This window comes from Betta splendens, chromosome 11 (assembly GCF_900634795.4).
Source record: "Betta splendens chromosome 11, fBetSpl5.4, whole genome shotgun sequence".
NCBI lineage: Eukaryota > Metazoa > Chordata > Actinopteri > Anabantiformes > Osphronemidae > Betta > Betta splendens.
The window spans coordinates 13,867,886-13,885,682 of record NC_040891.2 but is presented as its reverse complement, the minus strand read 5'-3'; the positions used below and the strand labels follow the sequence as shown (position 1 = coordinate 13,885,682).

Here is a 17,797-nt window from a genome sequence, read left to right as displayed (position 1 = left end):
AAAGTACCATAAATAACATATATAATAATATATTAAAGTACTCAATTTAAATGCTTAGACCTCCCTTTTGCTGAGTAAACAAAGAGTTATTTAAAAAAGTTTATACTCTAGTAGATACTGTACTGGATTAGCGCTGCACGAATTCATGAGCAGCTGCTTGCAGAGTTTGCCAGTAACTGAAAACCAAATGTAAAATGTGAGACAAAAAGGCCATGACAGAGGGAGGAGGGCAGCAATAAGAGGGCCGGGCTCTGAGGGGATATTTTTGGAGGGGAGGGCGACCAATGGTGCCTGTATTTGGAAATGGAGGTGGACGGCTGGGGGAAGTGGAAACTGTAAGGGGAGAGTGTGATGTGAGCTGTGGGAGGCATGGAGTGATGGTGGAGGGTTGTGGGGGTGAATGATACGTCACAGCTTTGCTTTGGGGGCTGATTTACCTTTGATACTGGCAAACACACACATACACACACGCACACACACACAGCACACTGGACGGAGGAAGGAGGAACCTGTGAGAGAACAACAACAAAGGAAAAGAAAGAACATAAAGGAAAGCCCAACAATAGAAGGTGAGAAAGCAAAGGAAGCGAAGAAGAGGGAATTTGACTGAAGAAACAAAGGTAAAACACATTCACTTTATTGCTTTACAGCTTGTTTGTGTGAATTCAGTAAAGAGAATAGAAACCCATCCAGATCCTTTAGTTTATTGGCATGAAGAACAACAAAGGACATGACACACTGTCATGTCTGCATGAAGCAGCTGAACTGAAACATGCTGTTGAAGTGTTACTTTGCTCTGCAGAAGGCGCCCGTCCACCTCTTTCCAGCGGTAAAACACAGAACCTATAAATACCCTCATGAGATAAACAGGAATCTAGCTGCAGCCACAAAGAGCTAGAAGTGTTGGAGAGCGAGACAGCGTCAGTCAGCTCTATTTATTCAATGAAGAGGTCACACACTGAACATCCTCACACCATCATCAAGCAACTAGTTTTAGCAGAACCCGCTCAGCATCAAACACACTCTGTAGAGTTTAGCACAGGTCGGATGTTTGTATCAAACACTGGTGGAGCCCAAAGCAGAGCTCACAGTTGAACATCAATGAGTGGAGGCTCCGTCCAGTGTTTGGTCTGAAGCTTGACTGTCGGTGACTCTTTGTTTTGGTTAAGAAGATGTTGCTTGTACTGAGCAGCTCACAAGCTCTGCAGGACGTAACATATGCTGTCGGAGCAGCGAGTGCTTCAAAACCATCTGATCACATTCAGTATCAAGCTCTGTGAGGTCTGTGCCTATAAATAAAGAACAGTTCTAGTCTGTTCTAGTCTAATGGTCTGTTTATCTGCCTGCCAATACAAACGTCTAGGCTCCACGTTAAAGCTTGGTGCGTGTCTTAGTGTGAGATGCTGCTGGTGCTGGTGCTGGTGGGGCTGGTGCTGCTGGGGCTGGTGCTGGTGCTGGTGGGGCTGGTGCTGGTGCTGGTGCTGGTGCTGGTGCTGCTGGTGCTGGTGCTGCTGGTGCTGGTGCTGCTGGTTGGGGGCCGGTGCTGCGTGCTGGTTCCCAGCATGCTGGTTGACAACAGCTGCTGCCACCTCCACCCTCGGCCCCACACATTTCTGACCAGTTCCACCAGTTGTGGGCCGTGAACACAGGAGGAGGACAGTGGGTGGATGAGGTGATTGGGGATAAACCAATAATATGTGGATTCCTTTTCATTCTAAATGATTATTCTCATTCTCCTCTCATTTCATCACCTTCCCACTGATTTCTGATGCCAGCGTTACTGTGACTCAGACAGAGGAACTGAGACTCTGGCACCAAACCGATCCAAACGTCTTCGCTGCAGCTTCCTGGATCACAGAGCTTCTAATGCAAATAGGGTTTACATAGGATTGCAACATCCCGTCTGAACCGACGAGCTCCTCCTCTCTACACGACACCGGCAGCAGCTGCTGCTGCGTCCTGTGTCCATGTGTGGAGCCGACACTGAGGAGCTATTTAAAAAGTGCCAACGAGGACGAGTGAAGGGCTCGCGTGGACGTTTGTGCTCACTCAGTAACAATTTGATCAGCCGGCATCAACCTGTGGATGGAGACGGCCGTGTTCACATCAGCAGGGTTGTGTCTCATCTTTGTGATGTTGTTGTGTGTCGTGTTAAATGAGGTGGTGCAGGTTTAACCCTCTAATTGTTCTTCCAGGTGCTGTGTGCTGTGTTAAAGTAAAACCTCCCACTAAAGACCTCACCACGTTCAGAAGGAAACACATCCAGCCAGAAGCTCAGGTTGTCGACTGATCCCGTTCCTTGTAAAAACAGGATCTCACTGACACTAACACCAGTTTCATCAACCCTCAGCAGTCAAACCATGGCCCCTAAGAAGAAGGCCCTCCGTCAGAAGAAGCCGTCCGTGGAGGCCGCGGCCCAGGTCGCCGTGGAGACGCCGCCTCCGCTGAAGGTGGAGAGCCGCGGCGATGGCGTGGTGGTGGTGGAGGGCGGAGCCAAGAAGATCGAGCAGATGGCGGCGCTGGACATCGCTCAGCTGAACAGCCTCAACCTGCCGCTGCCGCCGCCCGTCATCAAACCCGGGGAGAGAGGCCTGGGCCTGGGCAGCGAGCTGACGCGGCCCCTGCACGGCAACGCGCTGCTGGAGGAGCTGAGCAGGATGCGCCAGGAGAAGTAGGTCCAGAAGCCGGGGCAGTGGGCGAGGAAGGGCCCCGGGGTCCTGATGGTGTCCTCACTCGCTCCTCAGGTTCCTCACGGACCTGGAACTGGCCTGCAAGACCAAAGCCTTCGACGTGCACAAGCTGGTCATCTCCTCCGTCAGCCAGTACTTCAGAGAGATTCTGGCCAAAGACCCGAGCATGAAGCGCCTGGAGCTGCCCTCCCTCTCTCCTCTCGGTACCAGCTCATCAGGATGTGCCGGAAACAAGGTAACGTGCTACGAGTGCCTCCACCGCTTAATGATAAATGCCTCGCGCCGCAGGCCTGGCCAACGTCATCACCTTCGCCTACCTGGGCCGCGTCCACATGTCGCTCTACACCATCGGCTGCACCGTCTCCGCCGCCGCCACGCTGCAGATCCCCCAGCTCCTCAAGATGTGCACGGACTTCCTGCTGGCCGAGCTCAACGTGCAGACGTGCGTGTACGTGTGGAACATCGCCGCCGCCTACGGCCTGCTGCCCGTGTGCGACGCCGCGCGCCGCTTCGTCCTGGAGAACTTCGTGCAGTTCGCGGAGACGCCGCTGTTCACGCAGCTGACCCTGGAGCAGATCTGTGCCTTCCTGCAGGACGACGGGCTGCTGCTGCCCTCAGAGGTCACGGCCTTCCAGGTCAGAGGTCACAGGGTTCAAATGAAATGGAATATGCAGCAGCATCATCCAAAGCTACGGTTCATCCATTATAACAGGAAGTTAAACAGTCGTCACATCAGTATTCATGACACCAACACTGAGCAGACTTCCAGGAGCTCAACCACTAACGCTCCACAACAGCTCAAGACCCTCTGGCCTTCCTTCTATTTTCACCCAGACCTAAAAACAGACCCCAGACCAGCTGTTCAGAGCCTCAAACAGAGCCATGAGCCACGACTCTAACACAGGACTAACATATTAGGGAATTATATATAGGGAAGCGAAGAAGCTTTAGTTCTATTTATATATTTGTTTTATTTTTTTAATTGTTTAATTAATTAGTTTTTATATTTTAAAATAATCTATTCTATTTTTTCAACTCATTATGCAGCACCACGTGATTAGTCATTTCAATGTGTAGTCACTTTATTAGGAACGTGCTGAAGCCGCTATCTTGGAGTGAATAAAACATCAAATAAACATATTTCACACGAAAACATATGAATCAACATATGAATCATACTAAAAGGCAGGATTTCATTCATTTTGCTTTTTCTCTGGTCTCGCTGCAGCTGGCCATGAAGTGGCTGGACTTCGACGCCGCTCGCCAGCCTCACGCCGCCGAGCTCCTGACCCACATCCGCTTCGAGACCATCCCCGCCTGCGAGCTGGTGAGCCAGATCCAGCCGGTGCCCCGCATGATGCTGGACCCTCAGTGCCACCGCCTGCTGGTGGACGCCATGAACTACCACCTGCTGCCCCACCAGCAGAACTCCCTGCAGTCCAGGCGCACGCAGGTCCGAGCCGCTCAGCAGACGCTGCTGACCGTCGGCGGCCGCCCGTCGCTCACGGAGAGAGCGCTGAGCCGCGAGGTGGGTGCTTCTGAGCTCCGTGCCCTCGGTTCACCGCGCTACCCTCGCTGACCTTTGACCCTGGCGTCCAGGTGCTGTGGAGGGACCCGCGTGACGGAGGGGCCAGCTGGCGTCACCTCACCCAGCTGCCAGCGAAGAGCTTCAACCAGTGTGTGGCTGTGATGGACGGCTTCCTGTACGTGGCCGGAGGCGAGGACCAGAACGACGCGCGCAACCAGGCCAAGCACGCCGTGAGCACGCTGAGCAGGTGAGGGCGCACGCTGAGCAGGTGAGGGCGCACGCCGTGAGCACGCTGAGCAGGTGAGGGCGCACGCCGTGAGCACGCTGAGCAGGTGAGGGCGCACGCCGTGAGCACGCTGAGCAGGTGAGGGCGCACGCTGAGCAGGTGAGGGCGCACGCCGTGAGCACGCTGAGCAGGTGAGGGCGCACGCCGTGAGCGCGCCGAGCAGGTGAGGGCGCACGCCGAGGCGTCGGGAGGCTCTGACGACGCTCTGTCCCCAGGTACGACCCTCGCTTCAACACCTGGCTCCACCTGGCCAGCATGCGCCAGCGCCGCACCCACTTCTCCCTGGCGGCCAGCGGCGGGCGCCTGTTCGCCATCGGCGGGCGCAACGTGGAGGGTCTGCTGGCCACCGCCGAGAGCTACCTGCCCTCCTCCAACACCTGGCAGATGCGCGCGCCCATGGAGGTGCCGCGCTGCTGCCACTCCAGCGCCACGCTGCCCTCCGGAGACATCCTGGTGACGGGCGGCTACATCAACTGCGCCTACTCCCGCTCCGTGGCGTGCTACAGCGTGGAGGCCGACAGCTGGAGCGAGAAGGCCTCCATGGAGACACCCCGCGGCTGGCACTGCTCCGCCGCGCTGGGGGAGAAGGTGTACGTGGTGGGAGGGAGCCAGCTGGGGCCCGGCGGGGAGCGCGTGGACGTGCTCTCCGTGGAAGTCTTCTCCCCGGAGAGCGGGTCGTGGAGCCGCGCCGCGCCCCTGCGGCTGGGGGTCAGCACCGCCGGCCTGTCCCCTCTGGCCGACAAGCTGTACCTGCTGGGCGGCTGGAACGAGGCGGAGAAGCGCTACAAGGCGGCCGTCCAAAAGTATGACCCGGCCACAGACAGCTGGTCCCTGGCAGAGGATCTGCCCGAGCCCACGGTGGGGGTCTCCTGCTGCACCCTGACGCTTCCACCACGACACTCACCGCGGCGCCAGCACCGCAACACGCCGGGCCACGAAGAGCAGCAGCAGGCGGGCAAGAACCGGAGCAGAGAGAGCAGCGTGGCTCCGTCACACGTCATCTCAGCGTAGAGACACGGGGTGGTTGAACCTCTGGAGAACATCTGGATTAGGGCTGCACATAAACCATTTTATCAATTGTGCGAAATGGTCCAAATGTCTTAGTTTGTTCAAGCTGAACAGTTAAAAACAGAAAAATGCCTCAAAGGGTTAATTGAGCACTTGCTGATATTGATTTACTGGAGAAAAAAAAATAGTTTGCTGTTTTTTCTGTCACAGAAAATTAAAAATCAGTAAATCAGGGAGTAAAATCAATCAGCACCAAATAATAAAACACATCACAGCCAATAACATCTCAAGTTGATGCCTTCTGTTAATATACAGGCAGCCGGGTTGTACCCAAGTTTTATTCCAATTCGATTCTAAGAAAGTGAGAGAACATGTTTAATGGAGGTTTCCTTTTCATTTCTTGACAGTTTATTTTTTTAACCGTATCGAAAAGTCCACATATTTACGGTTTAGATTAAGAACAAATCCTGATGGTTTCTGACCTGATGATTAAAGTTCGATTCAGCCAGAAAAAAGCCTGAACAATCCAAAGCAGTGTCAGGAGGTTTTACAGAAGGAAACAGATGTGGAGAAATAAGATGGTGGAAGGTTGAAGACGAGTTAAGCAGGCGGAGGATGAAGACGGAACAGTGGCTGTCTGTGTCTGAGTGAATCTACTGGCAGTTTGTGTACAAAGACGACTAAGTGTGATCTGCATCTGCGAGTGTGTGAACAGAGTGAATGACGGGTGTGAGGCGCTACAGCAATGAGCCATTTCTGACAAACTCAATAAATTCAGGAAAGCAGCATCATTACACAGACAGCTTCGTCAGAAGTAGTTTAGAGAACTTTAAAAAAAAAAAAAAAGAAAAAGGTTTTCATAAGTGCAATAAACTTAAAGTACTACAATTTGAGAGTAGTGTGGAGAAGTTCAAATGTACAAGCATCCTGGAATCTGCTAATAAAAACCAGATGCCCAAAACATTAAAAAGCATAAACCTGAGCTTTAATGCTCACGTTCTAAAGCTTTTGCTGCCTTCAGACGTTTAATTGGTCCTGAAGAACCAGTGAGACCCCAACCGGTCAAAGTCTAATCAGATGTTGATGAAACCAATTCGACCGCTTTAATTGGTTGGTCCTTTCTAATTGTCTGTGGCACCAGTTGAGCTTGGTTCTGTTGGGTTTCACTGAATAAAGCCAACCTGATCCAAATCACACCGACTTTCTGCCTTTTAATCAAAGACATTATTAATGTATGTAGGAAAAAAAGACTTCTTCCTCTAATAGTTAGCGCACTGACTATGTTAAATGCTACTGACTGTTTATTATTCTGACCAATGTTTTATGAGCCTCAATTTACACCTGCTCCCCAAAAATTAGTCACAACACTATTAAATGCAACAGCAATAACAACAGAACAACAAACTAAATTTTTTCCATTTATTTTCTTTGTTACAAACAAGATCAAAAGGTGGTCCTTTACTTGCCGGGGAGGATGATGCCATCATACTGGAGAGTAAAAGGAAAGAAAGTCAAGGTTAATACAGTTTAAAAACAAAGAACGTTTTTATTGGGTTAATGAGTCGGATGGAGGCGTCACAGGACGCCCGATAATTAAAGTCAAAAAACAGATCCATGCATCTCCATAATAAGACATTTACCACAAACTTGCCTTCAGGCCTGCAGCCTTTTAGTAAGCTGCATTTTATCATTTAGGCATGCATTTATGGAGCAACACAACATTTTTAAAACCATGTAGGTTTAGCAGCAACACTATTACACATTTCCTGAGTAACATTAACATCTAAAAACAGTTTAAAGCATGAAGGCACATCTGTAAAATGTTACCCAGTGTCGAGATATATTGCCACAACAAGGACCTGTGGATCCATTGACCAGATATATACACATTTCATACAAAAAAATGTAAAGCTATAAATTAGATATGAGAGTTTCATCTCTGAACTCACTTTCTGCTGGAACCAGCGCATAGCCTCCTCTTTGCGGATGCGGTGCTTGAAACCAATGCGGCCTCTTTTCCGCTTCTTGTCGGCAATGCTGAATCCGGGTCTGCCCAGAACCTGAGGGCAAACAGTTTGTTAATGCAGAAGAGAAGCTCCACATCACAAGGCAGAGTTCTTACTAGTAATGTTCAATTCATTCGTCTTGTCAGAGAAATGATTACACAAGACAGACACCAAATATGCAATATAATAATTCTAAAATACTTAGAAATTCAAGAGAGCCTTTTTAGCTGGATCATAAACCAGCCAATAAAGTGGGTAGAATAAATGCCCCTCATCTGAGGTTACTACAGAGCCAGAAAAAAAAAGCCTATAAAACTTAACAGCTGTCACTTACCACGTAGAAGTCCAGTCCGTAGATACCGATGCTGGGGTCGTACTTGATGCCCAGATCGATGTGCTCCTGGATGCCAAAGCCGAAGTTTCCTGTATCCGAGAAGTTGTTCTTCCTCAACTCGTACTCACGCACCTAGAGGCCAGAGGAAACCAATGCCCATCAGCCTGTATGTTAAAACATTTCACTGAACAATCCAAGGAAACAACTGATGGACAGAAACAACTCTGGCTTTAGTGTTGCTTAGGCAAACATTACGCTTTAATCATGTGCCGTGACCAGTCACAAATAAAGGCCAAACCTACTTTAAGTCCCTTCTCCAGGATCTCCTCAGCTTTAGCTCCACGGACCGTGCAGTGGACAGCAATCTTTTCATTTCTACGGATACCGAAGGATCTCACAGTGTAGCGGGCTGCAGGTCAAAAAGAAAAAGGCTTAACACATCTTATTCAAAACCTAAGACATGACAGTGAAGTTAAAAAAGTTACACAAATACTCAGGAGCTGGCAAGAAAAAAAATCATACCACCTGCAATGTTGTCCTTAGATAACAAACTACTACAGCACATCGGTCAGCTGATCTATGAATGCACGGAACACCTACACAGTGTCGGTGGTGACGAAGGCTGAGGCGACACTCACCTTTGGAGAAGACGGGAGTCTGCCCCGTGAGCTGCTCCAGCACTTTAGCAGCTCTGGTCAGTCTGTCTCCGCTCTCACCGACGCAGATGTTCAAGCAGAGCTTGCGGATGCGGAGCTCTCTCATGGGGTTCTCCTTCTTCTCACCCTGGTCCTGAATCAAACACAAGCCAAAGTTTTACCATCGACACCAACTGTCGCAGCTTATCTACTAGCCTAACCGGCTAACAAGCTAACACATGAAAAATCTGACGTTACATGAGCGCTACAAAAAAACTGACGTCTGACATCAATATAGTAACGTCTCCAAATCCCAGAGTTGTGGTGTTATGCGTCTGCGCCTAAACTCCCACCAGTGTCAGAACACATGCCGGCAGGGGGACATGTCCGTACATATCCACTGAACTAACCGTTAGCATTATGCCAAATGAAACAGACGCATTATAACTAACAAACAAGACAAACGATCGCGATACATAATTTAAGACGCGCCGTGTTAATTGACCTCTCTACGATGCAGTTTCATACAAGGTATAAGATCTGTGGTGTTTTCCAGCAGTTAGCATGTTAGCATCATTGCGTTTTAAGTTTAACAGTATTTTCTAACATTAGTGGAAAAAATATGACGTCTGTTTAAACATTCACAGTGGCGTGTAACTATTCAGACAACACGCGACACTATGATCGCCCCCAGAGCTCAGATGATTGTTGATTTCAACTGTAACTTAGTATTCATCGATGTGAGCCCGTACTCACCGCCATGTTGGATCACTAGAAGAGGACGTTACGCTTCCGGTGAGGATTATTTATAGCGCAGTGTTCACCGTAATGAGATCAGAAACACAGAGCGACGACGGTTCCGTTACGGTGCAACAAGATCAATAATACCCCAAACACATGGTAAATATTTTAGTTGTGGTATTTTTTAAATTACTTGCCATATATTCATATAGACCAATTGTAAGATGTGATTCTTCTTCTTCTTCTCTTCTTATTCATCACAAAGGCGAATTTTAACAAAGTAAAAGTGGAAGACACATCAGTAAAATAAGGGCAATTGGAAAGAGATTATATAAATAAGAAGAACATTTCAAGCTCAGTGGTTAACTACGATAAAAAACTGTAATTCAAAAATAGTTTTTTTTCAGTAAGTTTTAATACATAAAATTCCATTTACACAAAATTATAAATAACATTAGATTGTCAATAACATCATATATTCTGTTTTTTGTTGTGCTAAATAGCATCTTTCAGTTCTTTAATATTTTATTTAGAAATGTTTTCTGACATCTCAGTTGATTCAAAACAGTATTTTTTGTATTTAAATCATTTAATGTTAACAAAAAACTCTTTTTACATTTTACAACAGTGTAATACAGTTTTTTAGTTTTTTAAAAATCAGAAAACAAAATGAAAATTAAATATCAGGAAATTTGTAAATAAAAGTAAATACAATATAATAAAGTAAATACACAGATATTTCATAAAAGACTGTACACAAAGCAGACAAATATCAACAAGTAGGAAACTTGCAGTAAATCTTATTAAAGCTATTACTATTAAATTGCTAATTAAATAATTCAGTTGGCCCAGAGCAGTGCCACTACTGATATATTACATCAGGTTAATAATGGATAATAATAAATAACATCTCATGCACTGGTTTCACATAGAACTTTAGCTTTGTTTTATTTTCTCAGTTCACGTTTGCTGTCACTTTGATTATGTACAGGACACAAAGGACCAAAGTTAAAGCAAACACCAGTTTAACCGTAGGAGTAAAGTGAGAATCGTGCGCTGCAGCCATTGGGGGCCGTCTGCTGGGCTCCTCCATTGGACTCACTGGCCTCAGGGGCGAGACAGGACCCGGGGGCTTCAACAGAGGCAGCCCCTCTGCCCTCTGTTGCTTCAGGGCGCTCACAAGAAAATCCAGGGATTTGCGGTGGAACACGCGTGTGGAGAAGAGGTTGCATTCAGGAACAAAGTAGTGAGGGAGGGTGCGCCTGCGAGCGAATTCCTCCAGAGTCTCCAGGAGGTTCAGGAAGCAGACAGGGAGCTGCTTAGGAGCCCACATGGCGTCAGTGCTCCTGAGAGGAAGATGCATGAAGACATAATACCACGGCTAACTAATAATGACTGAATGATGCTTCTACATGATGTTACCTGAGGGACAGAGTGTGGAGGAATGCAGTCTTCCCGTGGTACGAGCACAGATCCTCCAGTTCTTCAGGAAAACGTTGTTTCAGACCCTCGATCAGAGATTTCAGGAGCATTAAGCACTGCTTCCTGTGGGAAAGATGGTTTATTACAGAGGAGACTTTCGTCTCACAGAGATTCATCAGACGCGTGTCCGGGTCTCAGTCTCACCGGCAGCATTTTTTGCTGTTGGCCTCGCAGCACGTTTTTGTGTGTCCATGGTTTTTGATCATCTCTTTCTCAACGAGGGAGAAAGAAATCCTCCAGCTCTCTAAAAAAAAAGAAACACAACGATTTCAAACACAATCAAGTCAACACACGTTACATATAACCAGAATTATACACAAGCAGACAACGTATGAAAACAACGAGGCTCCTCACTCACCTTTGGTGTCTTTGGCGTTTGGGCCTTTCAGTCTTTTCGGGACAAAGATGCAGGGAAGATTCATGATTTCCTGGCGCTCCTTCTTCCCCAGCCACTCGTCCACGTTGGGGCCTCTCCTCACAGCCTGTGGCCAACCCTGAGTGGAGTGGACCTTCACACAGGACGCAGAGGAGACACCTGGTGACGACTACTTCCAATGTGATGCACTGGTGACGGTCAAAGGTCAAAGTGGCCCTGTGTGTTCACAGCGTTCCGTATTTGGACGGGGATGTGATGATGTCATACGCGTATATTTACCACGAGAGCAGGAACCACGTCCACGGAGATCAGTTCCTCGCCGCCGCCGTCAGTTCTGCGCAGAGACAACGTCACAGCTGGAGAGCTGGGCCGCTTCCTGTTCACCTCCCAGCAGCAGCGCGGGTCCGGCGCTGGAGACGAGGGTTCAGATCAGGTTCTGCTCTGAGGAGCTGCGCGTGTTTTAGGTACGGCCATAAAAACCTGTGTAGGCCTTGAGGAACTTGCGAACCAGCCGATACATCTCGCTCAGGATCCTGCTGGGTGAGACCGTGAGCTCGTTCTCCAGGACAAAGGCCTTCATGGGGCTCCGCGTCGGATGGAGCAGGTCCAGTCGGTAGAAGAGGCCGTCGTCCAGCATGGTGGTTTGGAAGCGAGCGGGAGCCTGGAGCTTCAGCATCATGTCGAACTCATCGGGGCTGTGGATCTGAGTCAACGGGTTAAAGGTGCTGTGTGTCACCTCCACCTCTTCGGCGTTTGTGATCATCGTTGTCCTTTACTGTGTGTCTGCTCAGTTTCCCAGTTTGACAGACAGGAATAACTGCGCTCGTGACTCACCTTCACTTTCTCAAAGTAGCTGCCGGTGTTGAGGAATTCGGCCGACTGGAAGAAAGGCTGGTCTGTGCTGCTCTTCAGGAATTTCAGCAGGCTGTCGCGGAAGTCGTTGACCACCTCTGCAGCACGGCTGCGATCGTCCTTCCGGATCTTGAGCTCCCGAGCGCAGTCTTTTATCCAGTCGGCCACTTCTGGGGAGAGGGCGCTGGACTCCTTGAGCTCAGAGCATCCGTCCTCTGTGGAGTGACACAGACATGATGAGGCTGAGAAGCAGGATGTTTAAATGAATGCTGTTCTGTTGCATCACCTGGTTGTTGTTGCTGCTTCGGGAGCTGCTTCCTCTTTCTCACCGCTGATCCTCCACCAGACGACCTTTGTCCTGCGTTTGGTGTCACATCTGCTGGAGTCAGAGCTTCGTCTTCTCTGTCCATGACTCTACCAGCGTTTAAGGAAAAAGCACATTCATCAGGAAAAGAGCTCAGCTGCAGCAACGCCTGAGCCGGTGACAGGAGATGTTCTGCTTTAATGCTTTCACATGTTTTCGTCCAAAGGTCTGAAACCGTCCAGATGATCTGCTTGGTTGTAATTAGGCTGCGTTTATCCTTTGTAAAAGATGCGGCGAGGCGACGCCCTGTCGTCTAATGTTTCACTTTCATTTCCTTTCATTTCATCACCGTTCAACACAAACCGGGTCATAGTGGGGCAGAACTCTGAAGCAGGTTCACATTCTGCCACATCAAACATGGAGCCCAATATGTTTACAGATTGAGGTCAATCATTATGCTGCACTGATATTATAAACTATAAAACATAATAAGTCCATTGTTATGACTTCTCTGTGCTGCCTTCTAAAGCTTTGTATTCAACACAGAATCTTTATGCCTTGTGGTATTTCTACTTTGTGATACAATCATGAACTGTAAACCATCATCAGTGGAAGAGACCAACAGAGAAAAAACGATAACGTCTCCCAGGATCATTAAATTCAGTCTCACTCACCTGGTGGAGGAACACGAGCCTTTTAGCGCTGGTTGCTGTGAACGCTGACGTCTGTCCATCTATTTATACCCAGGAACCTGCGTTTCCAGTTTCATTTACATCAAATGTAATTTGAGCCCCATAGCTTCCGCCTCCACTCGTCATTGCATCATTCCAGGTGTGTTTTCTGTAGGCGTTTTCTGTCAGACACACGCTTGCATCACTAAACGTGTATTGAGACTTATTGTTTTATCGCATCTGGCAGGAAATATGTAAAACTATAGTTAGAATGTGTTGATTGTTGGTGACCTCGTACACGTGGTGTCGATCAGGTTCATTGTTACCGTAAAAACATTTCACAACATTTTCTTTGAACTACTGTGTTGTACTTTGGATGATGAGCCGGATGTGTCTCCTCTGTACCTACATGTTAGGTCATCTTCAGAATCATAGCTTTTTAGCTACTAGAGATATTTATTAATAACAATACATATGAGACAGTTCAGAATGAAGCAGTCCATTAAACCACTGCTGTCTCTCGGGCAATAAACCACTTTTATTCCCTTAATGGTTTAAACCTGTAAATGTTTGGACCCTCCTGCAGCCTGTGAATTAACTGGAATTTAATGAGACACAGAACAAACCTCTTATTTTGGCAATGTTGACGTTTTTATTGTTTTTGGCTTTAATTTAATCATCAATGATCTCAGTTTCCTCTAAAAGACACTGGCCGTCCTTTCCTGCGGAAACTTTTGCGATGGGTTTTAATCAGCATAAGCCAGTCCTTGAGTAGAGAGCTCTGCCTCAGAGGAGACGGTGCCGGTTGCCAGGGGAGACGAGGGGATGGAGCCGCCCGCTGCTGCTGAGGCGCCACATGTTCTTGGACGTCCTGCATCAGGATTCATTTCTTCTTCTCGGCCTTCTGTGCAGACTTGGTGACCTTGCCGCCGCTGGCCACCTTCTTGTCAACGGACTTGATGACGCCGACGGCCACGGTCTGCCTCATGTCGCGCACAGCGAAGCGGCCTGAGAGGAAGAGGTGATTTTATTCATCCCTGCATCTCATGTTTCATTTGGTATTCGTAAGTATGAGTAGATAATTCAAATAATACATAATTACATTAAGAAAGATAAAGCTGCTCCTGACCATGCAGAGAAGTTTAAATTGGTTTATTTTCCTCTTTCTACTCACCCAGTGGAGGATACTGGGAAAAGCTCTCAACACACATGGGTTTTCCAGGCACCATGGTGATGATGGCAGCGTCTCCAGACTTCAGAGCCTTGGGGTTGTCCTCAAGCTTCTTGCCGGAACGACGGTCGATCTTCTCCTTGAGCTCGCTGAACTTGCAAGCGATGTGGGCAGTGTGGCAGTCCAGCACGGGGGCGTAGCCCTGGGCGATCTGGCCGGGGTGGTTCAGGATGATGACCTGTACAGCAAGAGACATGGATGAACGGTGGCTCTTGATGGGTTTATTCAGTTTGCATGACTGTCTCTACAGTCTAATAAACAAAATATTACTAAATGGATAATTAGCGATCAGCCCATTTATCTGAAGCTGGTTATTATTTTCTCTGTTGTATTTATTGTCCTTTTCTGGACCTCACCTGGGCTGTGAAGTTATCAGCTGCCATGGGTGGGTCGTTCTTGCTGTCACCAGCCACGTTTCCGCGGCGGATTTCCTTGACGGACACGTTCTTGATGTTGAAGCCGACGTTGTCGCCAGGGAGAGCCTCAGTCAGAGACTCGTGGTGCATCTCGACAGACTTCACCTCAGTGGTCAAGTTGGGGGGAGCGAAGGTGACAACCATACCGGGCTTCAGGACACCAGTCTCAACACGGCCGACTGGGACAGTTCCAATACCTGTGAATGAATTGAAAAAAAGTATTGAGCAATGGGATTCATATTATGATATTACATCCACTAATGATGGGTCTACAGCTCACTACTGACCGCCAATCTTGTAAACGTCCTGCAGGGGCAGACGAAGGGGCTTGTCGGTGGGGCGGGTGGGGGGCAGAATGGAGTCCAGAGCCTCCAGGAGGGTGGTGCCTGTTGCGCCACCTTCCTTGCGATCAATCTTCCAACCCTTGAACCAGCTCATCTGGAATGAGAATTTATACATGAGTTGTTATAGCTGGGGTCTATCAATAAGAATTTTAGGGTCAGCAACTAACAGGGAGGGAGGAAGGAAGGAAGGAAGGAAGGAAGGAAGGAAGGAAGGAAGGAAGGAAGGAAGGAAGGAAGGAAGGAAGGAAGGAAGGAAGGAAGGAAGGAAGGAAGTTGACTCAGGCATAATCCACCCACCTTGTCGCTGGCCTCCAGCATGTTGTCTCCGTGCCACCCAGAGATGGGGACGAAGGCGACAGTGGCGGGGTTGTAGCCGATCTTCTTGATGTAGGCGCTCACTTCCTTGGTGATCTCCTCAAAACGGGCCTGGCTGTAAGGGGGCTCGGTGGAGTCCATCTTGTTGACTCCAACGATGAGCTGCTTCACACCCAGAGTGTAGGCCAGCAGGGCGTGCTCACGGGTCTGGCCGTTCTTGGAGATACCGGCCTCGAACTCACCAACACCAGCAGCAACGATCAGCACAGCGCAGTCAGCCTGCAAAGAGACTTAGTAAAACATATGCAGACAAAATACACTTGTTAATTTAAAAAACTCAAGGTTCTGTTACCTGAGAGGTACCAGTGATCATGTTCTTGATGAAGTCCCTGTGTCCTGGGGCATCAATGATGGTGACGTAGTACTTGCTGGTCTCAAACTTCCACAGAGCAATGTCGATGGTGATACCACGCTCACGCTCAGCCTTCAGCTTGTCAAGCACCCAGGCGTACTTGAAGGAGCCCTTGCCCATCTGGTTACATTATCAGAAGTACAAGAGAGGATTAGGGTAAAACATTTACCTGAACAAACAAAACATGCCTCAGTAAAAAATAATGTAAAAGACATTTACTCCTGCAGCAGTTTCTTAACTCTAGATGTGACAGGTATCAGCCACCAGCATTTTCTCTGCTCTCAGTTTCTAAATCTGTGCTCACTATAAATAGCGCAGTGACAGTTTATCCAATCTCAGGCTCAGAAAGTGATATATATTAAAAAATAAAAGCAGATCAGTCACAGTAAACACAATAATGCATGAGTAATAACATGCCTGTTTTACTGCATATTACCGTATGTACCATAAAATGTAAACAGCTAATTTCCAGGATCAAAGAGCCGTTAACTGGCTGCATGTTGATACAGTGGTGAGGAAGAGAGAGCAACGTCCTTGAGATGACACAAACCCAATTCTGTGAAGTTTGACTAGGTATTAAAAATTAGCTGGGACTTCCTGACTTATCGTTTAGTAACAAACCCCTTAATCGTCCTTATTACACTTCCACAGTAATGTGGTCTTTTAAGTACTTTTTATTTAAATTATGTAAATTCTACTGCAACTCTTATGTGCAGTGATTGAGACAGTTCTAATCTCTCACCAGTAGGTGGCAGCATCAGTCAAGTAAAATCAGCTGTTTCCACCACACCTGTTTACCAGCACTAATAATTAAACCATTCTCACATCCACTGAGTTATGTGAGCATTTTTGTATTTTTTTTTTAAATCCCTTCAACCAACCTCAGCAGCCTCCTTCTCGAACTTCTCGATGGTTCTCTTGTCGATGCCTCCGCACTTGTAGATCAGGTGGCCGGTGGTGGTGGACTTGCCGGAGTCGACATGGCCAATGACCACGATGTTGATGTGGATCTTTTCCTTTCCCATTTTGATTGACTGGTTGTAAAGGACATTATGAATCGTTATAGTCCACGGTGGTCACCACAGAGCGCGTGTCAATCAGGTGACGTTATTATATTTATTTAACCACCGCTAATTTAAAATAAAGTAATTGAACAATAGGAGAATTTGCTACGTGGTGTTTTAATTGGCCCCTCACGAGTCCGAAAAAATAACGGTTATATAACGGTTATTAAGATGTACGTGAAACATTACATTACTGCGGCGTTAGCAGCGGGCCGGTTAATAAGAAGCTAACTGACTAGCCATGACGCGTTCAAGTCCCCTTTAAATAAATGACCAAACGAGAAACGTTTTGTTCCAACATTTCAGTCAGTCTAATTACAGATTGAAACTATTCAAGAGGAAGTTATAAAGTAATAAAATCAATTAATAAAATCAATACTGATTGAGCCAACAAAGGAGAATCCAGTGTTCCACAATTACATAAATGTGATAATGCACCGAAGGAGACGTCTCCTCAATTCAGATACGCGTCTATTAAATGGTTTGACTGGGACAAATACGTCACTTCGAGGCGTACAACACATTTCCACAGCACTGCAGTGTGACAGCGGTGAGTCATGAACCATGTGCTCGACGCCGGCTATCCGGCATCCATGTTGCGCCGTGAACGCAGATCCGCCATGTTAGCAACTGGTGCAAGCGCGCACACGGAACACAACAGCATTGTGGCGGAATGGAGCGCGTTCACGAAGGCAGAACGCAACACTACCATGACTGGCAGAAACGTCATGTTCAGTTTGTCCTCAATATTCATCGCATTGGTGATTATCACGCCTTGTTACCACACGGACGGTTCAAACCGTGCCAAAATAGTTTGAATGAAGCAAGCGCGTTTATACCTTCCCATAATAGCCCAGTATTAAATTACACCGCATTTTAGCTGCAGCTAGTCATTCAGATTTTTTGCTCACGCCAATAAGCTTTAGAATTTAAGTTACCAACCTGTGCCCAGCAACTTAGACGTCCTCTGATTTAGAGCAGAGAAAAAAAAGGACAGAACGTGATCGGTCCAGAGTTTTTATACCGAACCACAGGAGGGAGGGCTGCGCTGCTGTCAGACTCAAAATACGGGGTGCTATTGGCTGAGGTGGCATAGCACCTA

The 17,797-nt window shown here is 47.7% G+C and overlaps 4 protein-coding genes across 7 annotated transcripts; 1 reads left to right on the top strand and 3 right to left on the bottom strand.

The window, feature by feature from the left end:
* Positions 1–378: 378 nt before the first annotated feature.
* klhl43 (kelch-like family member 43) lies at positions 379–6,706 on the top strand. 4 transcript variants are annotated; one of them, XM_041072867.2, is made up of 9 exons: positions 379–620; positions 1,776–2,114; positions 2,196–2,278; positions 2,354–2,671; positions 2,745–2,893; positions 2,979–3,325; positions 3,919–4,218; positions 4,290–4,465; positions 4,720–6,706. In XM_041072867.2, exons 4-9 carry the CDS (start codon positions 2,361–2,363, stop codon positions 5,513–5,515), a joined length of 2,079 nt encoding a protein of 692 aa, XP_040928801.1. In that variant the 5' UTR covers positions 379–620; positions 1,776–2,114; positions 2,196–2,278; positions 2,354–2,360; the 3' UTR covers positions 5,516–6,706. The 4 variants fall into 4 exon arrangements, with proteins under 4 accessions (XP_040928801.1, XP_029022532.1, XP_040928800.1 ...); XM_041072866.2 differs by having other exon boundaries at positions 380–620; positions 2,351–2,671; XM_029166699.3 differs by lacking the exon at positions 1,776–2,114.
* Positions 6,707–6,917: 211 nt separating this feature from the next.
* Positions 6,918–9,028, bottom strand: rpl11 (ribosomal protein L11). The gene is made up of 6 exons (XM_029166704.1): positions 8,993–9,028; positions 8,491–8,641; positions 8,155–8,261; positions 7,853–7,984; positions 7,462–7,572; positions 6,918–7,000 (listed from the first exon to the last, which is right to left on the bottom strand). The coding sequence occupies exons 1-6, from the start codon at positions 9,011–9,013 to the stop codon at positions 6,971–6,973; spliced, it is 552 nt and encodes a 183-aa protein (XP_029022537.1). The 5' UTR covers positions 9,014–9,028; the 3' UTR covers positions 6,918–6,970.
* Positions 9,029–9,608: 580 nt separating this feature from the next.
* LOC114865590 (cyclic GMP-AMP synthase) lies at positions 9,609–13,064 on the bottom strand. Its single transcript, XM_029166844.3, has 9 exons — positions 12,917–13,064; positions 12,225–12,352; positions 11,921–12,153; positions 11,567–11,789; positions 11,366–11,496; positions 11,069–11,219; positions 10,855–10,954; positions 10,651–10,773; positions 9,609–10,574 (listed from the first exon to the last, which is right to left on the bottom strand). Exons 1-9 carry the CDS (start codon positions 12,973–12,975, stop codon positions 10,184–10,186), a joined length of 1,539 nt encoding a protein of 512 aa, XP_029022677.1. The 5' UTR covers positions 12,976–13,064; the 3' UTR covers positions 9,609–10,183.
* Positions 13,065–13,652: 588 nt separating this feature from the next.
* LOC114865312 (elongation factor 1-alpha) lies at positions 13,653–17,780 on the bottom strand. The gene is made up of 8 exons (XM_029166318.3): positions 17,638–17,780; positions 16,513–16,665; positions 15,572–15,751; positions 15,202–15,498; positions 14,848–14,998; positions 14,501–14,757; positions 14,088–14,322; positions 13,653–13,921 (listed from the first exon to the last, which is right to left on the bottom strand). The coding sequence occupies exons 2-8, from the start codon at positions 16,654–16,656 to the stop codon at positions 13,797–13,799; spliced, it is 1,389 nt and encodes a 462-aa protein (XP_029022151.1). The 5' UTR covers positions 16,657–16,665; positions 17,638–17,780; the 3' UTR covers positions 13,653–13,796.
* Between the last annotated feature and the right edge of the window lie 17 nt (positions 17,781–17,797).